General features: G+C 32.8%; 1 protein-coding gene across 1 annotated transcript in view; it reads right to left on the reverse strand.

The window, feature by feature from the left end:
- Positions 1 to 14,521: 14,521 nt before the first annotated feature.
- LOC134271713 (slit homolog 2 protein-like) overlaps positions 14,522 to 22,271 on the reverse strand; it is a 44,144-nt gene continuing 36,394 nt past the window's right edge. Inside the window, exons 9-11 of the mRNA XM_062753923.1 lie at positions 20,871 to 20,942; positions 20,592 to 20,663; positions 14,522 to 15,843 (exon numbers count right to left, since the gene is read on the reverse strand). Coding sequence (XP_062609907.1) covers positions 15,555 to 15,843; positions 20,592 to 20,663; positions 20,871 to 20,942 — 433 coding nt within the window. The 3' untranslated portion in view covers positions 14,522 to 15,554. The remainder of the gene's footprint in view (positions 15,844 to 20,591; positions 20,664 to 20,870; positions 20,943 to 22,271) is intronic.

Consider the following 22,271-nt stretch of genomic DNA (forward strand, 5'->3'; position numbering starts at 1 on the left):
AATCTATTACACGATGTGAATTTTCCTTACTGTTTGGAAAATCATTATTACATTATGTCATTGTATCTTTACATTGTGCCTAAATGCTTAGTCTCTTGTCAGCAAATTTTAGACGATTTCGACTCTTTATTGGGTGAAGTAAATAAAATATATCATTATGAAACATAAGGTCCATAAAACAATACAAAATATTTGCAAAGCAAACAAGGAGCTTTAAATTATCGGAGGTGGCATCAGGTGCCATGGAAAATTGAGCTGCCGACCGGTCACACCCGCCTTGTGCTCCTTGTCATGATCGGGAAATAACAGAAAAATCGGTCGTCAATTCAGTGTATAAATAATGGACTGACAATAAGCATGTTAAAGAACGTTTACTATAATATTGGTGTAAGCTTAGCAATTATTGGACATATTATACTCCTTTATTAGTTGATGCTTAATCCTCATTTTGTGCTTTTCAATATTACATGAATTTTAAACATGGAATAAAAATCCATACATATACATGTAATATACAAGACCTAATTATTCCTTGAATAAAAACATATAAATTTTGGATTATGTTCCCGTGGAATGTTTATAGAAAATCCAGCCTCCCATCTTTTGTAACCAAAATTGGACTACCCCTTAACATCAAGTTGGGGAGGCATGGAATTGGATCCACTCCCCCTGATGCCCGTTAAACAGACCCCACCCTCCCAGTCGTGAAAACACGGTCGACAACATTCATTATATACTAGATTGACTCCTCCTTAAACAACGACCTTGAAGAGAATAATTAACTGAAAACATACTAAGCGTTTGTACATAATGAGTACTTATAAAATAAATATTTGTTCACATTAAATAGAGATATGTTATAGATTTGAGATAATGCCACTGTATTTTTACATCACATGATGAACTTTTGACCTCAAATTATAAAGAATGATTTAACTTCATGTAATGCTGAATTGACATGATGTTAAGGTATATGTACATCATCTCATACATGTAACAAGTTGAAATAATGTTTAAATTTGTTCATATCACGTGATGATAAATTGACATACTGGATGCATAGTGTTCTGCTACAAGGCAGTGATTGCGTTCCATTAAAATGAATGAAGGGGATATTAAAATTTAATATGTCAAAAATATTTTAAATAAGAAACACACACTATCTATTATTTTGTCAATCAATTGAATGAATCAATATTCGAGATATTATAGTTTGGAACATTGATATCTGTTTCATACTTGGTTATTTTATTTGAAAAAAGACACTAATGGTAATCGAACAACCAAGCTATATGATAAATATCAGCAGACTCGTTTAAAGTCATATCTTTTCGTAAGTTCTATGGTCGATACAATGACCTTGTCAGCAAATACAATTTACCATTGAGTCAAATGCTGACTGACGGTTTTCATACTAATTGTTAGTCCATTATTCCTACAAAGAATTAACGACGGATTTTTCCGTTATTACCTGATCATGACAAGCAGAGCAAGGGATGCTCACTCCTCCATGGCACCTGATCCCACCTCTGATGTTTCGGAGGTCCGTGTTTGATTTGCTCCTATTTTGTATTGTTTTATGGACTTTGGTATTGAATACTATTTGTTATCTCCATATCCTTCATTCAAATTTTTTTTTAAAGAACAAACTTACAGATCCGTCAAATTTGTCAAATCTCTGAAAGCACCGTCCTCTATCACGGTTTTACTGTTGTCGTATAAATACCTGAAAGATATTGTGTAGAGTGAATGTTCAGTGCATGTATTTGTCATCCTAAAAATTCATAAGAATTTTTCTCCTTTTTTTTAAAATGAAAATTATAATCAAAAACTTTTTAAAAACAAAGGAGATGAGTAAATGTAAAAAAGCAATTTTCTTTCCTGCATAATAAATATTCCTACATTCTCCAAAAATATGTGGGAGTTTTCACGTGGATATTTCTTACTAGCTTTAAAATGATGATACATGGAATTTACACATTATACACTGGGTTAGTATTTCTCACCCTATAAATTAAAGAAATAAGTTTTAAATAGAAAATTATAATTATGAAAAGAATCGATCACGTGATAAACTCCTACAAGTCGCACAATGCCAACACAGGTTTGTTATCATTTAAAACCTCAGCTTAATTGGGTACGTATACACCCCACTTGTTATTTTTAGAACTGGTCGGAGAAAGTAGTTTGCTGAAAAAATTACAAATTCCATAATTTGCAGACTTAATATAATAATATATAATAAATGTGCAGATGTACTAAACTGAGCCTCTCATTTGTTGATAAGGAATATCTTTCCTTCCAAAAAAGCTTGACAATTGAAATTTATAAAGAAGATCAGGCGAATTATTATGTGTATTATAACGCCAATGGGAAGTCTAAAATTCCCCTGATCTCACTTAGATTTTCAGAAGTATCCGCAGAATAATACATATTGCCGGTGTAAAGACGAATAATGACCCCCATCGAATAATGACCGGGGGTCATTTTTCGACAGCAAAAAATGACCCCCGGTCAATATTCTACGGCGGAAATTGACCCCCGGTCATTATTCGACGTCGAAAAATGACCCTTTTTCCCGTAGAAAAAGTGTCATCACCCTAAAAATGTACAGAACCCACGTGAAGAAAAATGACCCCCGTAGTAAAATGACTCCCTGTGGATTAAAGCTTTATTTTTCAGGGGGCAAAAAAATTAAGTAAAGAAGCATATTGGCCAAAATGCTCATCTGAGCTAATTGGGAATAAATTGATGATATGTTGATTTCATAACATTATACAATTATGGCTTTATTTTAAGGTCAATCATAAGGAGTAGAAGGTTTATCGAGCCTAAAGGGTTAGGTTAACATTGTTTTTCGATGGTGGAAATTATCTTACTGACAGAAAAAAAATCAGCAGTATTATAAATAGAGAATATTACATACTAAAATCCATACCATATGTCATATCAGCCGGAATGGCCCCATATCAGCCGGAAGGTCGAAGGGTTGATATAGGACCCTACCTTTATTTTTCTATACGGAGGGACTAAAACTAAGCTTAAAATAATCTACTATTCTTCTAATTTTCAACTGTTACTTTGTCACAATAATTTCAAGTTTACCCCGACCAACATTTAAAGTATGCTTTAATCATGGCAAAGTGTATTATGATATGATAGTACCTTTGTGAAGGCTTAACTTCATTTCAATATTTTATCTAGAGCCTCTTTCAGTATTATTGAAAGGTATAGAGTTTTTCACTTTTCATTTATTTATTTATTTATTTTTTGATTTAACGTAATTTTCTTTTGGGGGGGGGGATAAAAAGAATACGTATTTGCAAAGATGTAGAATATCTTTAATCATATAGTGATAGTCTGCCTGTATAGGATGGAACATATAAAAAATATACAGCATCGAGGCGTCTTGTCATCTATTTCTATTTTTACTCACTCGTCCGAATGAAACCTTATTAATTCGAACAAATTGCTTATTTGTAGGAACCGATATCAATTCATCTGCTACAAATTTCCACGTTTTCCCAACATATATTTTTTTTCTGAAACAACGTATCAATGGAATCAGTAAAGAAAAAAATTATATTCATAAACATCTCCAGCGTGCGTTTGGTCCACTTACATGTACTATCTTTGATTTTTTAGGTTTACTCCTTTATCAGAGAAATGAAGATTGATTGATTGATTGTTAATTACTTAAAACTGATTTGTCAATATTTCGGCAAAGAGAAATGAGAAACTTTATTACCCCCTACTTGCTTAGAAGAACAAAGATAAAATATATTCGAAAAATGCATGAATTACTCGAAGGAAGAACAATTATAATATGCAGCATATTTTCCCTTTCACCTGTTATAAATATTGTATCACTTTGAAGAGGGTCATTTTTCAATGGGGGTCCATTTTTATAGGACAAACATATAAAATAATGACCCCTAGGACTCTTTTTCTACAAAAAAATGATATTTTTCTACGGGTGGGGAGTTATTTTTTGTCATTGAAAAATGACCCCCCGGTCATTATTCAATGAGGGTCATTATTCGTCTTTACACCGGAAAACGAATCTGACAAGCTATCTCGAGATTTTAACCAAGGAAAGACAACTTGTTTTGATTTGATGGGTCACTCAGTGTGCAGCATTGTTAAGGCTGAAATAAGGGGCAGGACCTAATTTATACGGGAAAAGTCTACTATGACGTCAAACAAAAATATAACTTAAAAAAAATAATGCGCAGATTTAAACCGTATTAGCATATTAAACAACAATTAAACTTATCAATTCATTTTAAAAAGTTGCTATTTAAATCCAATACAGCTGATTTAAACAAATCACTAATCTGAATGAACTTGTCAATCATGACGCTATTTTGGTAAAAATGACGTATTTCGTGTGCTGTGAGAGGCAGATTGAGAAATTTTTTAACAATGAAAAATTCGTTTGATTATAAAACAGAATGTTATTTTCAGATTGTAAATAGGCTTCAATACCAAATATATCCTTTGATTAGTGCGATTAATCATTAATTATCGAGAGTATGTATTTAAATAATTTTGTCGTTATTTTATGTTCAGGTTAGTTATATTGATTACATCGAGGTGTTTCATTAAATCGTTCTTTTGCAAGGGCATACACAAAATAAATCTTAACTATCTTTTCAAAAATAAAAAAAGGAAAAATACTCATGTTCCTTAACTTGAAAAGTACAGCTGCTTTCTTTAAATTGAGAGCATGACTTTTAAAAGTACACAAGATATTTGGTATAAGTCAAAAATATTTCGACATGGACCTAATTACTTGACATTTTAACTATTCAAACGCGAATTTTCAAAGTGCGTTGCTACAAGGGATCTTTATCGTGCCTCACCTGCTGTGACACGGGGCCTCTGTTTATTCAGTCTCATCCGAAGGACCGCCCCATTTAGTCGCCTTTTACGACAAGCAAGGGGGTACTGAGGACCGATATTGAAAACACGTTTAGTGGACTGTACACATATTATCTGTCAATCTGAACTACTTATCATACATTAACCTAATAACACCTTTAATACTTAGATTATTCAATGTATATTCTCGTTTTACAAACTTCGAAGAGTCATTGACTATTGATATCCCAAAAGTACTTGAATAGTAAACCTACAGTTTCCCTTTTTCAATCAAGTGCATGAATCAATGCTCGGGATATTATAGTCTGGAGGACTGATATTCCCAAAATACTTAAAAACAAAAAAACTTACATTTTTGTCATTAAGTTATCTCTCTTATCATAGTATCAATGAACCTTAAAGAAAAAATTTACAGTTGCTCCAGTTTTTTTAATTTCTGAACGCATCGTCTTCTATTTTGGCTATTTTGTTGGCTTGAAAAGACCTGATAGATATTTCGAGAAGTAAATGTTTAGTGCATGTATTTGGTACTGAATCTTCCTAGTCTCAAAATGCCACCACAGGTATATTAAATTTTTTACAAGTATTACCTCAACTAATTATTCTATGGAATCTTTAGATTGCTGAATGTGTACTTAGTATACTCATCAATTTTTTTCATATAATTAAAGTGAGTTAAATGTATCAAACCGTTCCTTATTCCTGTTCAGGCAAATATTTGATATGTAAAACAAAATCTAGAAGATGTTCTTTACAATGTGGAATCAAAACACAGGATATTATACAAAGGTTGATGGAAACTCAATCATTCATTCATCTTTTATTTCCTCCATTACAGAGATTTTTAACATGACAATTACATATAAATTACAAGTCAATCACAACGTGAGATGAAGAAAAAAGGAATACATATTGTTAGTAACAAAAAAGAAAGAAAAAAAATCAAACCAAAAAATACATCGTGGACCAAAATTACACAGAACTGAAAAAAGAAGAAACTATAACACAAATAATACACTATTTTGTGTAGAGGAAACCAAGACAGGGGGTATTCATTTACAAATCTGAGGTTGCATTACCTGTTGTAAAGTGCATAGGAGAAGACGATGTGTACGCAATTTAGTTTTTACTGCTGATTGTGAGCGGTGGTCTTCCAAGAGAATGTTGAATAATTCTTCTTCAGGAAGACCACGTAATTCAGCTTCAAGGTGAACGTTAAACAATTCTGAGAGAGATACCAACATAGATAAGATATGATAAAGCTTCGTTGACAGAATCTGCAATTTTCGACATGTTGAAAGGTTTTGATATACAAAATAAAGCATTGAATCTGAGAAAATCTTGGTACAACTCAGTTCGATCGGTGCGTTGGATGGTGTGGTTTTTGTAAACAGCTGATCAAACTATTATAGATTTCCATGAAAATTTTGATGTGAACAATCCAGAAGAGAGCCATGTGAGGAAAAATACATCCGGGATGAATCCCATTTGGTCCCGAGTTCTAGTTAGTTGATAGATGAAGGAGAAAAGGCGTGATCTAAAGATCTTTTTTTTGAAATTGATAGTTGAGATCTAGTGTACATAGTCTTCCAAAGAAAAGAAGTTTTCTGGTGTCAATTTCTGCAGTGATTGGTAGAAGACCCATGAGTTGTTCACAAATATCTGATCTGGTAAGTTTAAGAAGGTTCAAAACTTGTTTGCATATTCCGTGTTGCAGTGTATTGAGGCGTCTTATTTCTTGGTTTACCGTACGGTTTCACAGTTCACAACCATGAAGAACGGATGGTATTCCTTTATGTTCGTAGACGATTCCGTATTGTATTTTATAGTCCCCCAAGTTAATGTCTTTTTCTTCAGGATGTCTTTAGTCTTTAGCACGGATGCAGGATGCTTGACTTAGAAGCATTGTATTTAAAAAGCCATAGACAGGCATATCGATACGCAATGTTCATCATTGACTGCAGAGATGAGGGAGAATACATGAGAATTGCATTCGGCTCGAAGCTTTTCAAAACAAGCCTTGAGTAAGGAGTTCTGTAAATTCAAGTCGGATACTGATTTGTTCAAGCATTGAATTGATTTTTCATTTTTTGACTGAATGTTTTTTCTAATTCACCTTGCATGTGTATATACAGAACATAACAATCAGATGCATAAATGGTTATCCTTTTAGAACTACTGGTTATGCGTCTTGCTACTAACGTGTAAGCACCGGGCTGAGATGACTGCACATTCTGTTGCATTATCATTGTGTCTACCAAATATGATCTATGGTTCATGATAACCTGTTCCGATTGTTGAGATATGTCAAGTAATATCTACTAAGTATAAGTGCCTAGGTAAATTCTCAAAACATTCGTCGAAACTTTGATAGTTACACTGTGAGCCAGGTGAACTGAGTTCAGGTCTGTGCAATTGACATTCACCGTCGTTGCTTCCTTGCACTAAATCTAAGTCTATCAAATGGCTTGAGCTGGTGTTACTAGAGTTAAAATGCATTAACGCACTTACTGCTCTGAGTTCAGGAAGATTTGGTTGCTCTTCAGAGTTCTCCATCAGTGCAAATTAAACTGTGGCGCAAGAAATATGTGAATTTTTAATTTTTTGGTCATCTTGCGACCAAATTCGCGAAAGAGTCTCGAAATAAATAGAAAAAATACAATAACCATGAATCAAAGTTGAGTTCAAATACTTCATAGCATAAATTATTTGGCAAATGATTGATAAGCTAGATAAATGATTTAATGATAACTTAATATAGATTTTTACATAGTTTAAAAAAGTAAATATTTTCACAAAATACAGTGCATACTGTAAAAAAAGCCCCCTCCCAAATACGAATACTTATCAAGGAAGCTCTAAACACCAACAGAAACTGTTTTTTGGACTCTGAGAAAAATATATCGTATAAAGATATGCATATTGAGGCTTTTTCATTCATTTAGAACATAGGGTACGAGCCTTATTTGCACAAGAAAAATCTTCAAAGACAATGGACTATTTGTGAGCAGAAATCAGTGTTGTTAACTTACAGTGGGAAAATTGATGAAAATAATTAATTAAATGTCTTACTCTTGGTCTTATATAAAGCTAAAAATATTTTAATCAATTATACATTATATAATTAACGGTAAATAACGATTTCTGTAATCTTACATAAGGGCAGATCACTCTAACTGCATAAAACTACCCAATAAATAAAGCTCTTTATTGTGCAGTGTTTAGAGCGTCCTTAATATTTAAATGCTAACTGAATCTTAATTGAAAAAGGAAACTGTTCACAAAAGGTAGATATACACCTACATTGAACATTAGATGTCAGAGGAAATTCTAGTAGGTCACATAAGACATACTAGTACAAGGATTGTCCGGTAAAATCGTGGACAAAGCGTTTTTCTCAAAAATTAATGGACGCAGCAAACTGAAATTTTCAGTGAATATTTATTTATCATATTTAAGTGCATTATAATTTTTTCGGATAAAATATAGACAAAAATAAAGATTTTCTTATGCTTGAATGTACACAGGGTAAGTTCCTACGGCGCACAGTCAAAAAACGAAGGTTTTATTAGAAAATACGTGAGTGTTGTTCAAAATAAACGATTTAAATATATAAGATTAGGGTAAAAATTATCCTTATTCGATTTCTTAATGTATTTTGTTGTCTTTTTAAAAATTTCAAGGCATTTAGTCAATTTTTGGCAGTTTCCTGAGCACTCGAAATAGGAAACAGGTAACACAACACACGACAAATGGTGACGTTTGATGACGTTACGGCGCACCGGAGAGCAGTTCGTTTTGATTTAGATGATGTTATAATGCCGTAAGAAACTTTACATGAATACAGAAGAATAAAATTCCCCCAAAATTACCAGATCTTTAGTATAGAAATGAAATAGGAGTTTTCTTAGTAACGTCTTTCTTGATCGAGTCCCGAGGTAGTACGAAACATACGGAAACACTGCTTAAGTGTAATAGCAAAAGACGCTGTCACTGTTGAACGTCAATATAAGATTGTGTACAAGTTGAACAATGTTGGGAATATTGTCGGTAACTTACTAATAAATCCTCAAAAGATCGCACATTTGTGCCAGATTGGTTCCTCAATTGTTTATGGAGACTAAAGTATGTGCATCCATGAAATTCTGAAATTTAAGTTGGACGTATCCAACTTAAATTTAGAGCAAAGATGAAACGTGACGCTGTTTTAGACACTTTGACTTTATCATCCGTGCGCCGTAAGGCGATGCGATACATAACATAAAATCTCATAATTCGTTTATTTATGCATATATTTGAAATTTGCTGTGTTTTTAGAAAATATGTACAAAAAAGTAGTGAAAATTTCAGAACGCAGTGATAATGATTATTCACGCGAGACATTTACCGGATAACCCTTGTATATGTGCAATGTCTTGTGCAAGTGAAATGTTAAAGACGTGGTTAACTGTAGAACTTTTAAAGAATGAACTACATTGTAATTGATATTTAAAAGTTCCTTTGTAATTATCGTGAAATGTGAAAAAAGGCTTCAAATGTTCATCGAGGTCTAGAACATAACTGATTGCGCAAGCCAAACAATAGGCCGTAATTAGTTGATCAGAGTAAATTATAACAGTTTAGCATTATAAATAGAACACAGTTCATAATTTTGAGGCTTGGAGGGTCTATTTGATTAACAAAATTTATATATTTATCGTAAAGACAACGAGGATCGTACTGCGGTGTTAATATTTTAACTGGGGTGGAACTATGGCGCATGTATTTTAACTTTGGCGGAAAGGAATTTAAACGGCACATGAAGAATCCTGCTCTTGATCACCAAGAATCTTCTCATCAAGGAAAAGAGACTGGGCATCTTCCGCCATATTTAATTACATCTATTTTTATTTTCTATTTCACATAAAGATGCTCTCGGCGTAAAATATACATTAATATCAAGTAATAATGCTTTGATATAATACTAGTAAATAAATAAACTCACAAAGAGGAATGTACTTTGACAAGTACATGTAATGATAAGTTTAATTATTGAACAAATGTAAGAATAATACTTGATGTAATGCAGTTTTGACCTCACATATTCAAAGAGTGCAATGATGTAAAGAAACATTCATTTTATGTAATATTAAAATGTCAACACAATATTAGAGTAATTTTTTCTTCACATAATGAACTTCTTACTTCAAGTTATAAAGAATGTTTGAACTTCATTTAACAGAATTAACATGATGTTAAGATATTTGTACATTATGTCATAAGAAGTTGACATAATGTTAAAATATGTTCATATCACGTAATGATAAATTGACTTATTGGATGCACAGTGTTCTGCTACAAGGGAGCGATGGCGTTCCATAAAAATAAATGAAGGGGATATTAAAATTTAATAGCCCGACAATATTTTAAATAACGAACATACAGTTTCTTTTATTTTGTCCATCAATTGACTGAATCAATGCTTCTTTTCAATCCAATATAATTTTTTGTATAACTCATCTTTTTTTCTACATAAAAACCCCGTTGGGATCCGGGTTAGAATAAATCCTCAATACCCCCTTGCATGTCGTAAAAGGCGACTAAATGGGCGGTCCTTCGTATGAGACCGAATAAACCGAGGCCCCGTGTCACAGCGGGTGTGGCACGATAAAGATCCCTCCCTGCTCAAAGGCCGTAAGTGCCGAGCATAGGCCTAATTTTGTAGCCCTTCCCCGGCAATGGTGACGTCTCCATATCAGTCAAATATTCTGGAGAGGGATGTTAAACAGTATTCAATCAATCAATCCCACATAAAATCCTTACCTGTTATTTTGCTGTTGATATCCTTACCCATGTAAAGAAAACTACAGTTGAAATACAACAACACACCTTGTGTTTGTAAATTCCCCATTTTTGAATGGTCACGGCAAATCACCGGTAGAGCTATCACCAAAGTCAACGAATAGTTATAAATAAAGATATAATTATCCATACTGACATTATTCTGATTAAACAAAAATATTTAGTTCTATAAATCACTAGAATTGAGAACTAAAAGGTCCACATCGGTGTAACATTTAGGGAATAAATTTCTATATGGATATTGTATATATAATTCATTGTTCTCATTGATTTTGTTTCTTTTTTGTATTGCTTGACCCATATGGGTGTAATATGCAATAAAGATTATATTATATTATATAAATTTATCTTTTTTTAATTTGGATTTCATCACTGCCAAAACTTTTACTCCAATCGACCCTCAAGTTATAAAGGTGTCATGCTTGCTAAACAATGGGTTCAAATCATCTGTCGTTTAAACGGCACACTTATGACCAATGAAGTTTTTTCAACAATTAATGTTTAAAACTACATGCACTTGTTATAATTAAATAACTGGTATCAATTAATACCTATGTGTGAAAGTAATTGCGCATGGGATGGTTTGTTTACGTAAACACAAACAGCGCTTGGAAGCATTGTCAGCAATATGTATATATAAACGGATTTAACTACGGAAAAAATAAGTTCGTGTCCTACTTTCGTTTTCAATTTAATTCAAATATTTCATTTCTTTAAAAATGTTCTTTACATTATTATTTCCGAGGATTTCCCGACACTTTGGCAAGTTTGGGAGGACGCGTGCAATCGTAACAAGAGCGCATTCTTAACCTGCGACTTAATGGTAACAAATTTGAATTCACCAAAATATTATCCACCAAAATTAATTATATACCTTAACAGCCTAAAATCGCCAAATTTGAGTCCCGCCAAAAAAACGGCTTTACGGTATCAGTTTTGAGGTACTTTATAATTATTTTTTTTTTTTTAGATACTGTAAAACGAGAATATATGGAGCCTAATTTAAGCGCCATTGGAGCAAGAGCTTCTGAACGCTTAAGTTTGTTGTGCGCTAACGGATTTCAAAATATTATTTCTTGTGTGTGCTCAATGCTTTCACATTCCTACATGTAAGCGGAACGCGCAATTACGTAATGTCGAAGGTCATTGGATTTTTAATTTGATACTTGTTGCTCTAAACTTATCATTAACACCTTCAAAGTTTAGCTTCTCGGCGTGTCAGTCATCTATTGCTTCGAGGTAAACAATTCAATCAAGCATGGCGATTGGGCTTGCAGACAATACCTGGTAAAGATTTCTGTTTATCCAAATAACTTTCTTTCTGTCGATCCATGTACTGTTTTTATAGAAGGATATGGAGATAACGAACAGTATTCAATCTCAACGTCCATTAAACAATATACAAAATAAGAGCAGAGCAAACACGGACCTTCCAAACATCAGAGGTGGGATCAGGTGCCATGGAGGAGTGAGCATCCCCTGCCGACCGGTCACTACCGCCGTGTGCTCGTTGTCATGATCAGGAAATAAAGTCGTCAATTCAGTGTATAAATAACAATTGGTATGAAAAACGTCAGTCAGCATTTGACTCAATGATAAATTGTATTTGCTGACAAGGTCATTGTATCGAGCATAGAATTTACGAAATGATGACTTTTAACGACTGTTGATATTCTTGTCAACTAGCTTGTCAAAAATTTCCTCGTTTAAGAAATTGTTCATACGTAGAGCACGCTCTTGCGTATCGAATCAACTGAGATATATATACTCCGTATGTAGGAGATGACGGTATATTGCTGCATAAGTAAGGGAAGTTAACGATAGAAAAGTTAAAGTCATCGCGTTTATCATATAGCTTGGTTGTTAGATTACCATCAGTGTCTTTTTTTTAAGTAAAATATCCAAGTATGAAGCAGAAGTGTCGGATATGAATAAAATGCGTAAATACTCCACATTTTTCTTTTATTCCAAAAATTAAAATAAATTGACATATTGCCGAGTCCATGTATTTGCAACATCACAGTATAGTTAAAATTACACAAATTACACTCAGTTAAGATTAACAGATGAAAATAAATGTCAAAATATGTTAGCATAGTGCAAAGTAAGTGTACTACAATAACAGGATGTTTGAAGTATTATGTATATTCTTAGAAGGCATAAACTATAATGTAATCTGTCCATAACATTGCCAACGGTATTTATCGGAAACGTTTAGGAAAACTACCTTGCCGTCTAGAATATTGATAACTTCTTATTACTCGTTTATATATCAATCACAGATTTTTGGACAAACTTCATACTATTGACTTATAGGCGAGAATATAAGGTAATAAATTAAATTCAGAGTTGAAATGTGCGAAATCAAACCCATTCAATAGCAGTATCAGCGCTTGGTCAATGTTGTTCATGGAGTTTAACAAATTGAGTACACCCCTAAGACGTACACAGTTTTGGTAAACAGGGCACGAGCTCTGTTGTTGTTAATGTTTACGTTTTACTTGGTGTTTTCAATTGCTTAACTCTACACTCTGCACAGACTAACAAAACTGATGTGTTTTTTTCCTGCACACTCTGCTCTGAATTTTCTGGATAATAGTTTTAATATTTTTTCATTAATACACAACAAAATTGATACATTTTTAAGTATTAAGGATAGTTACAAATTATGAAGGTGCAAGGATGTGTGAATCAAAGGCGTCTAGAATTTTGATATTATGATAACTTCTAGGGAAAAAAATGAGTTTTATTATCCTTTCGTATAAGTAGTTCTATAGCATCATATAAGATATGAAATTATACAGGGAATTTGAGAAATTCTTAACATCAAATCTGTGCCTTAGCACCCTTTAGTAACCGTTTCGCAAGTTCCATGATCGATACAATGACCTTGTAAGGAAATATAATTCATCATGAAGTCAATTGCTGATTGACGTTCTTGATACTGATTGTTACAGAATTATTTACAGTGAATTTAAGAAGGATTTTAAAGTTATTTTCCGGTCATGACTTAGAGCTGACTTAGAGCACACGGTTGTTGTGACTGGTCAGCAGGGGATGTTCACTCCACTTTGATACGTTATCCCACCTCTGATGTTTTAGATGTCCCTATTTGCTCTGCTCGATCCTGATTTGTACTGTGTTATTGACTTTGTGCTTGTATACTCTTCATTTTGTCCATATATTACAAATTGACGATGTCTTAGGAATGTTTCTTGTCCACATGAAGTGTGATAAAAGAAACTTGCATTTAAAAAATTGAAAAGTGATTCAAATGGCCCCTTAAAATAAATATTTTCATTTTTTTAATATACACTCTAATCAATACATTATTATGACTTTTATTGATAATTTTCAATTTGATAAGAAAGCCATTAATTTAGACAAATCACATCATCAAGTGCACTTTTCCCAGTCAATTTAGCATATCTTGTATAAAACTGCTCATTTTGCCTTTTTTAAGCAAAATATCCAAATATGAAGCAAATACCCCCGGTATGTCTCACAGATGAAATCAATATTATGCTCAGAAAAAAAACCTCTAAAATCTACGTGAATCACAGAATCGAAGGAAACAAAAAGAAAAAAACTCGCTAAAACTATGTATTATGTTTAATAGAAAATAAAATGACAGAGGACGACATGAAATATATAATAACATCAATATTATTATGATATATCACTGTATAATTATAAAGAAACTGGTATTACCATTTACTTGACATTCTTATTTAATATTTATGACAACAATTACATTACACATATGTGATAATTATATGTGAAGGTGTTCTTAATATTTGAATGATCAATTTATTGCAACTTTAAATGTAAATTATACATTGTATTACCGATACATTTTACAATATGTCTAAGGAGCTATTATTCCATAACGTAATACAAATAAAACGGTTTCACATGTACTACTACTAGTATCTCATGCGATAATTTTAAAACCTAAGTACCAGAATTGACCAGGGAATAACAGAAAATACTAAAAAATCTCTAACCTAATAAATACTGTGAAATACAAAATTATTTTTTCTAATTCACTTAACCTATGAAAATCTTAGAAGTAAAATAAACATATATAAACGCAAAAGATAAATAAAACTGAGTTTGTCCTAAATTGCATTTTCTAATATTAATAATATATCACTACTCCAGGCCCATTCCCATCAACATTACGAAGCAGTACATGTTACCCCTATTGTATAATTTCAAGAACAAAACTGAAGTTTTTGATTAATGTTTCATTTCAGTGTTATAAAATAATTACGTTTATAAATAAAGATCATAAATCCAAGAACATAATAAATTGTTTTATTCCATCTATATTATTATGTTTTAACCAAAAAAAGCTTCTTCTTTGGTTTTGATATTCATACTATATTCTACACTGAATCCCAAGATCCTTCTCAAGGTACATTAAAAATCCCAAATGGGATCTTTAAATTTATTTATTGACCTTTGTATAGAATAATCTGCCCCGAGCATAAAGAAATATAAGTGGAATTTTAGTAAACTGTGCTGTGTTTAAATTATTTTTGAAATTCTAGGATTGACCAGATTTTTAAATCAAAAACAGCAATACCAGTTTGTAATCTTATCTTATATTTTACAGATCTATACCTAACCAAATATGATTGAATTTATTGTTAATGTTTGCTCTCTCCTATTTCCCGAAAAATTTCAGTATATTTGAGAAAATAACTTATATTTCAAGGGTATAAATAGTTTGTCCACTGTTTTTATTAAATTTTAAGTCATTCTTAGCGTTTTCTCTCGAACTGTTTTGAAATCAATATCTGTATTCGTTTTTTCACTCTATTCTAGAAGTTAATCATGGCTTTAACAAGCAAACATAAAGAAACGTATACTATAACCAGAAAGCTCCCTTCTTTCAAAGGTGAAGAATTGGTTTCATCAGTTGTGGTCTCTATAGTTGTCATGTCGGAACAGGTCAAATTTGCAGCTGATAGACTGAGCAATGAAGCTCCTTTTAAGTTATCAGGAGTGAAGCAGCGTGGAGGTACATATACGGGGACACGTCCAGATTTTAGGAAATCAACCAGGCCTATCAACTCGCAGTCGCAGTGAAAAGGATTATCATGTACTTTCCTGAATAAAATAAAAAAAACCCATGCATTTCAATTCCTGAATACTATTCAACCTTTAAAAGAAAAAAATGGTGAACAATACCTTACATATATATATACTTAAAAAAAAGAAACGCAGAATCTGTCTGTCACACAGAGTTCGAATAACATTGATTTTAGAATAAATGCGACCATAATATCATTAAGACGAGAAATTACTATGTAATATCCATTAGGTTATATTACTTACTACTTTAATTTGTTGCATCGCATCGTCTGATTAATGAAAAAACGCGATTTTAACCCCACTCAAAAAAATTGGGAAAAACTGTTCTATTTACAGCTCGAATTTCCTCCTTAAATAACATTCCACTGAGCACGTGGTTGGCATGTGCATATATCTGTTGTAGATAGATGCGTTTATTACAATGTATATATTTAATTTTTCATGGAAAAAGTCTTGATTATTTGTCGGTTTCTTTAAAACTCAAGAAAAAGATAAAAATGTCTTTAACATGTGTGTTTACGGTGGGTCTCCTTTTTTGCTGCAATCGAAGTTATCTGTGACAGACTTACAAACTCCTTATTTTTAACTTTGATGATGCTCATTTTTCCTTACCTGGAATCAGAGAGTTTAATATTTTTTATATCAAATAGTACACTATTTAACAACTGTTCGATAATTATACTAAATAAATAACTTTGAGCCACACTATAAAACATTTCTTATCTTAAAAGTGTTCATATTATTTGTAATATTTTGCAACTGTAAGTCTCTTCTACATTTAAAGATTGCTATGTCCCTCCATATTAAGAAGAGGTTTAGAAAACGAAATTCTGTGCTTAAAATAGACCACGTACTGTTATCCATGAACTACTTTCATCACCCCTACTAATGTTATTGTGATTTAAATTCAAGACACGAGGTTTAGATTTACCTATTCAAAGGTTATAGGTTAGATCCGATTTTATAAATAAAATTGGCAGTAAACAGGAAATTGCTATAGTCTGTTTCTTCTGAAACATGTCCAGTGAAAAAAGTGTGTTTGCACACCTTTCTGAAAGACTTTCATGATTTTCAACAGAAATGGATGGCTTAAGGGGTGGTGGTGGTAAATAACAATTAATACATCTTATACTTAAAAGCAAAAATTACAGCTCACTAGCGACCGAGATGCTTGTAAAAAATGTATATCATTTACACTGACAAACCTTTGTTTGCCTTACATGGCTATTGCTATTAATGCGCACAGAGGATCTTACCACGAGCACGCCAAATACATGTTTACATGTTACTTCGAACACGTGGATCAGGTCAATCTATGATCATATCAATGGAGTGCAAAGTAAAAAAAAATGTTCCTATGAAACATTAGAAACTATTATGAATATCACTGGCGTTTTTAATTTGTTAATAACTATAGAGAAAAATATGCTTAATAAAACGTATACGTAGTTCGTGTCAAGTTCAGAACACCAGCAATTCAAGGATAAGGAAAACTAGCAGCTTCTCCTATGCGTTTAAGTGGACAAAACATTTTTTACATAACTATACATGTATGCTCGTGATCATGTGTGTTGGCAAGGGAATACACCTGGCAACTGTATTCACCGATAGTAAAATAAAGGAATTTATAAAGCGTAAAATTCCTGTAGTATTCATATTGTAAACCATAATGCAATTCTCATTCATCTGATTTGTCAGTTAAAGTCACATTGGTGCCCCATTTGCTAATCTGACGCCAAAAAATATAGCCCCGGTTCCCATGCAAAATATTTGTCTAAAAAGAAATTCTAATTCATGAAAGCAGAAAACTGTATCAAAGAAAAAACTTTAAAATAATTTAAACTTGAATGAATTCAAGAAAGATCGATTGAAGTACATTTCTACAGAATGATATCATAGGGTGGTGAAATCTAAAACACAACATAACTTTTCTGTTTACCATGTCTCCACGTGCTAGTCACTTCCTAGCCACATTTCCGTGAACAAGTTTATCTTTTAAAAAGATAGGTGAGCTAGCGCCGTAGCAATTTTTAAACACAGAAAGGAAGATCCGTGATCAAGTGATTTATTTTGCCGAATTTTTTAATTTTTATCGAGGCTGGAGAGTGATAAAGTTATTATTATTTTGTGAAGCGTATTTTATAGACACATAGGTAAAGAAACAAGGGGGGGGGTGACCTATTGGAGTTTTGGTGCAACGGAACACATATGACTTTTACTGCAAAGGGGGGGGGGGTCTATATAATATGAATAAGATGGCGATTGAGACATTGCATGTTGAGCTGATTCAAAGAAGAGAATTTAAATCTTGGCAATTTAGCAAAGAAAATACATGGGAGTCGAAAGGAATATAGAAAATAACTCATTTAGTGTATGTTGTGTAAAGAGTCCAGAGAGTTTGGAACGCATGTGAAGTAGCTTGGTCCCTTGGATCATCTTTGTCAAGATATGTTAGGTTAAAAGCCATACATATAAGATTTTTTTTAAACACAAATAGTGGATTTATTCGTTATTTTTAGTGTAAATTCTTGCTTCTGTTTCTGGAATTTGTAATATTGGCTGAACTGACCAATCAGAAATTAGAATCTATATTTGGTTGTGCTTAGATAAAAAAAAAACTCCCTTGACATCAATTGTTTAGAACAATCAGATAGTGACTCGGGCTTTCCCATCAGCAAAAAAAAAAAACCAAAAAAAAAAACCCAGAATTTAAAATATTATAAATATGAAGTTATCTTTAAAGTGTAATGATACAGCGAAATTGTTGTCGTACGGTCTATCTGTAGTAGTTTTCACAGTTTTCCCAGAATGCACCACCATGGCGGCCGAGCATGCGTATTCAAGGAATTTGGACTAGCGTAGTTGCTAGCGCTCGAGAGCGCTAGCAATAATTTACTCTATCTCGCTGAAGTCTCGCTAGCTCTCGCCGGAGACAATGTCAGAGCTACTCTGAACTCATCGGGTTATATAATATGCAGAACACAGACAAATAAAAGGTTCCGAACACATTAGTAGGGGTGTTCATGGTTCTGTACACTCATTTTGAAGACAACAGTACCCAGTTTTGAACTTGAAATTACCATTTAAAAGTGCAAAATTTAGACATTTTGATTGTATAAAGAACATTAATGTACAGTTTGCATATTATTTTGGATTTTTAAGGCTCTGGTGAATGCTGTAGCTGCGCAGTTCTAAGGAGCATATTAAAAGCATTTTTCTGCAAAAGTATAGATTATATATGCACAACATGCATTCAGTTATGCATATTTATTGTATCTTTATCATAAGGACTTACAATTTGATCAAAATATAATGTATTTTAGTCATTTGAATAAATGTTTATTTTGTTCTCACTGCACTAAAATACACGTGACCTATTCAAGTACACCACGGACTTTTAAACCCCAATTGTTTAACTATTTCTTTTGATTAATAACCTTTATGAAAGTAGTGTTTTACATGATTTCCTGTTAATCGAGGAGGGGTGGGGTCTATTTTCAAAGAAAATTTGGATTTAGAGAAACAATAAACACCACTATTAAACCCATATTTTTCATTTGATTGCAATGTTGATGCTGCAATGCTACGTCTAAACAAAGATGACTGCAACAAGGCTCTAACAAGGATTCTAACCGGAACTACGCAACTGGAAGTTGCAAATGTATTTGGTATACATCAATAGGCTTTGCATCAGTTAAACGTACGTCTCCACCAGCTAGGAACACAGATGGCAGACCTAGAACTGGCCGTTCGCGGGTAACCCCACCCAAAATGGACCGTCAGTGAGAGAAGCAGGTATTTGTACATGATGTCCCTAAATTAGAAATCCACTAGCGCTGAAAGGTGGCAAAGAACATATGGATTGATAAAGATGTTGGTCTCTAGAATTTGGAGGCAACGTCAATGACATCAACTTAACTTGTCAATTTGGGACATAGGACATATTTAATGTTTATCACAACACACTCTAAAATCAGTTTTAAGAATCAATGCTTAAACTGATGATCCTGTTTAATCTGTTTAATTCTTTTTTACGTTGAGTATAGAAAGGATATCTAGTGTGATTTGATATTTGCTTCACATAGTTAAAATAGAATATATACGAGAGTCTTGCCGAGCAAATATACACTATTTCAACATGTTTGATAAAGCTAATATTAAGTGATACAATTAATCTTATAATTTGTAGTTCAATGGTGAGTTATAATGTATTCAGTCTAATGTAAGAAAGCATTGTAGAAAGTGGCTGTAAGAGTTTATAAAAATGATTGACGGGAGAAGGTGAAAGGTGATTCTGTCTTCACACTACATATACGCTGACGTTAACGAATCTGTTCTCTTGTTTATAAAATTTTTTTGTTAATTTTCATTTTTTTTTTTAAGAAAATAGTTTTGTTCATTATTCGTATTTTAAGAGAATTTTCACAAATCATATTGTTGATAAATAAGCGAGGGATTGTTAAAAAACCGAGAGTGCTTTTGATTATCCACCTACCGCGGATAAATCATAGGCTTTTCTCGTTTGTAGTATCATGCGTTTGAGATAATTTATATATAAAAGAGGGTATAAAGGAATATTCGAGTAACTCAACTATATAACATTCGTAGTTCTTATGAGGGATATATTTAAAAAGAATATTTAAATTGAATATGTGGGTAATATAATTTACGTTCAATCTTCAACACTCCTTATATCCTTCTAAATATTTTTATAACCAGGTTATTCTAATATATGTTACTCTATTCTATTCTTAGATACTTACAGGGATCGTAGATTTGTCAACCCGCTTATTGTAATATTTTTTATGGAGGATATCCTGTTGTTTTCAAGATTTCTAAAAGAAAGTTCGAACGATTGAATGTTTAGTTCCTTATGTATACAATTAATGTCAGGATTTAAAAAGAAATTAAACTGTTATTTCCGTTCTAATTCCATTCTGAAATTGTTATTACATGTATTTTCTTTTCCGTTATTCACAACTTTGAATTTATTACACATATCATTACACAATTATTACAAAAAAATTGCATAACGAACTTACAGTTCATTAAGGTTTGTCAAATCACTGAATACATTGTCCTCTATTGTGGATATTTTGTTATTGTTTAGATCCCTGAAAGAAATCTAAGGATTAAAAATCAAGTACCAGTATTTGTCACCCTGAAAATTCATTCCAACGTAGCCTCAATCTTAAAAAAATATGATCATGAAAAGCAGTGAGCCGGTGAATATAAAAGGTCAACAGGGGATGCTAGATCTCCTTCATGGATTCGGGTCTCATCTCTGATGTTATATAAAAGTACATGTTAAATTTGCTCTTAAAGTGTTTTGTTTTATTGGACTTTTGAGCCCGAGTATTGTATGTTATCTCCTTATTATGTTCCCCAAACGAAGTTGGGGAACATATTGTTTTTACTCTGTTTCTTATTATTATTATTTTTCTTCTTCTTCCTGGGTACTTTTTTGTCCGGGAATGATCTTGTTAACTGTTCATCCGATGTAGGTAAAACCTTTTTAGGGTCAGTAGACATGTTATGTAGAATTGCCTAGTCAAGGTCATTTTGCGCGCACGTGCTTGCAAGAGCGCTCACGTGCAACACGTGAAATGACCAATATGATAGATATTGCCGTAATTTTTCTACTTTTTTATGAAATGCTTTGAAACTGATAATGTGAGGATATATTAGAAGTACAGACATGGTGACATGGTCAAAATAGCGAGATCTCACGCGCATGCACGTGCGCTTCGCTCTGATTGGCTGAAACTAAAGTCTCAATATCTTTCTTGTTTTTTGACGAAATCCTTTGAAATTTTAAACATAGGCATGTATTAGGATATCCTACAATAAGATATATAGCAATTATCATGAAAACGCGTGCATGCACGTGCGCTGCAATCTGATTGGCCTATGCTTTAAATAGCCATAACTCCCTTGATTTTCAACCAAACAGGATGGGATTTGGAACATGGATAGATATAATGGACTTCTACAAGAAGATATGGTCACCATGCACATGCATACATGTGCATGTACGTGCGCTGCAATCTGATTGGTTGAAACTTTGAACAGCTATAACTCCCTTGGTTTTCAACCAAACGGGGTGGGAATTAGAACATAGATAGATGTAATGGACTTCTACAAGAAAGCATGGTCGACATGCTCATGTGAGCACGTGCGTGCAAGTGAAATGAGTAAAATAAAAAATTCACTTGAATTAGCGTATTTTTTTAATACTTTTGGATTAAATACTTTGATATTTAGTATATTAAAATCTAAAAATTGTGAAGACAAGATTATATGGTCATTACGCACGTGCATTCACATGCGCACGCGTGCAATGCTAAAATTTGAATGAAATTGGTACACTTCTGGGTAAACGTTGTTAAAGTCTCAAATGCATAGAGTTTGTCTTATTTAATGAAGCTTATAGGGAATATGGC

Source organism: Saccostrea cucullata, unplaced genomic scaffold, assembly GCF_032062105.1.
Source record: "Saccostrea cucullata isolate Sc308-1 unplaced genomic scaffold, CSIRO_AGI_Scuc_v1 ctg1163, whole genome shotgun sequence".
Classification (NCBI taxonomy): domain Eukaryota; kingdom Metazoa; phylum Mollusca; class Bivalvia; order Ostreida; family Ostreidae; genus Saccostrea; species Saccostrea cuccullata.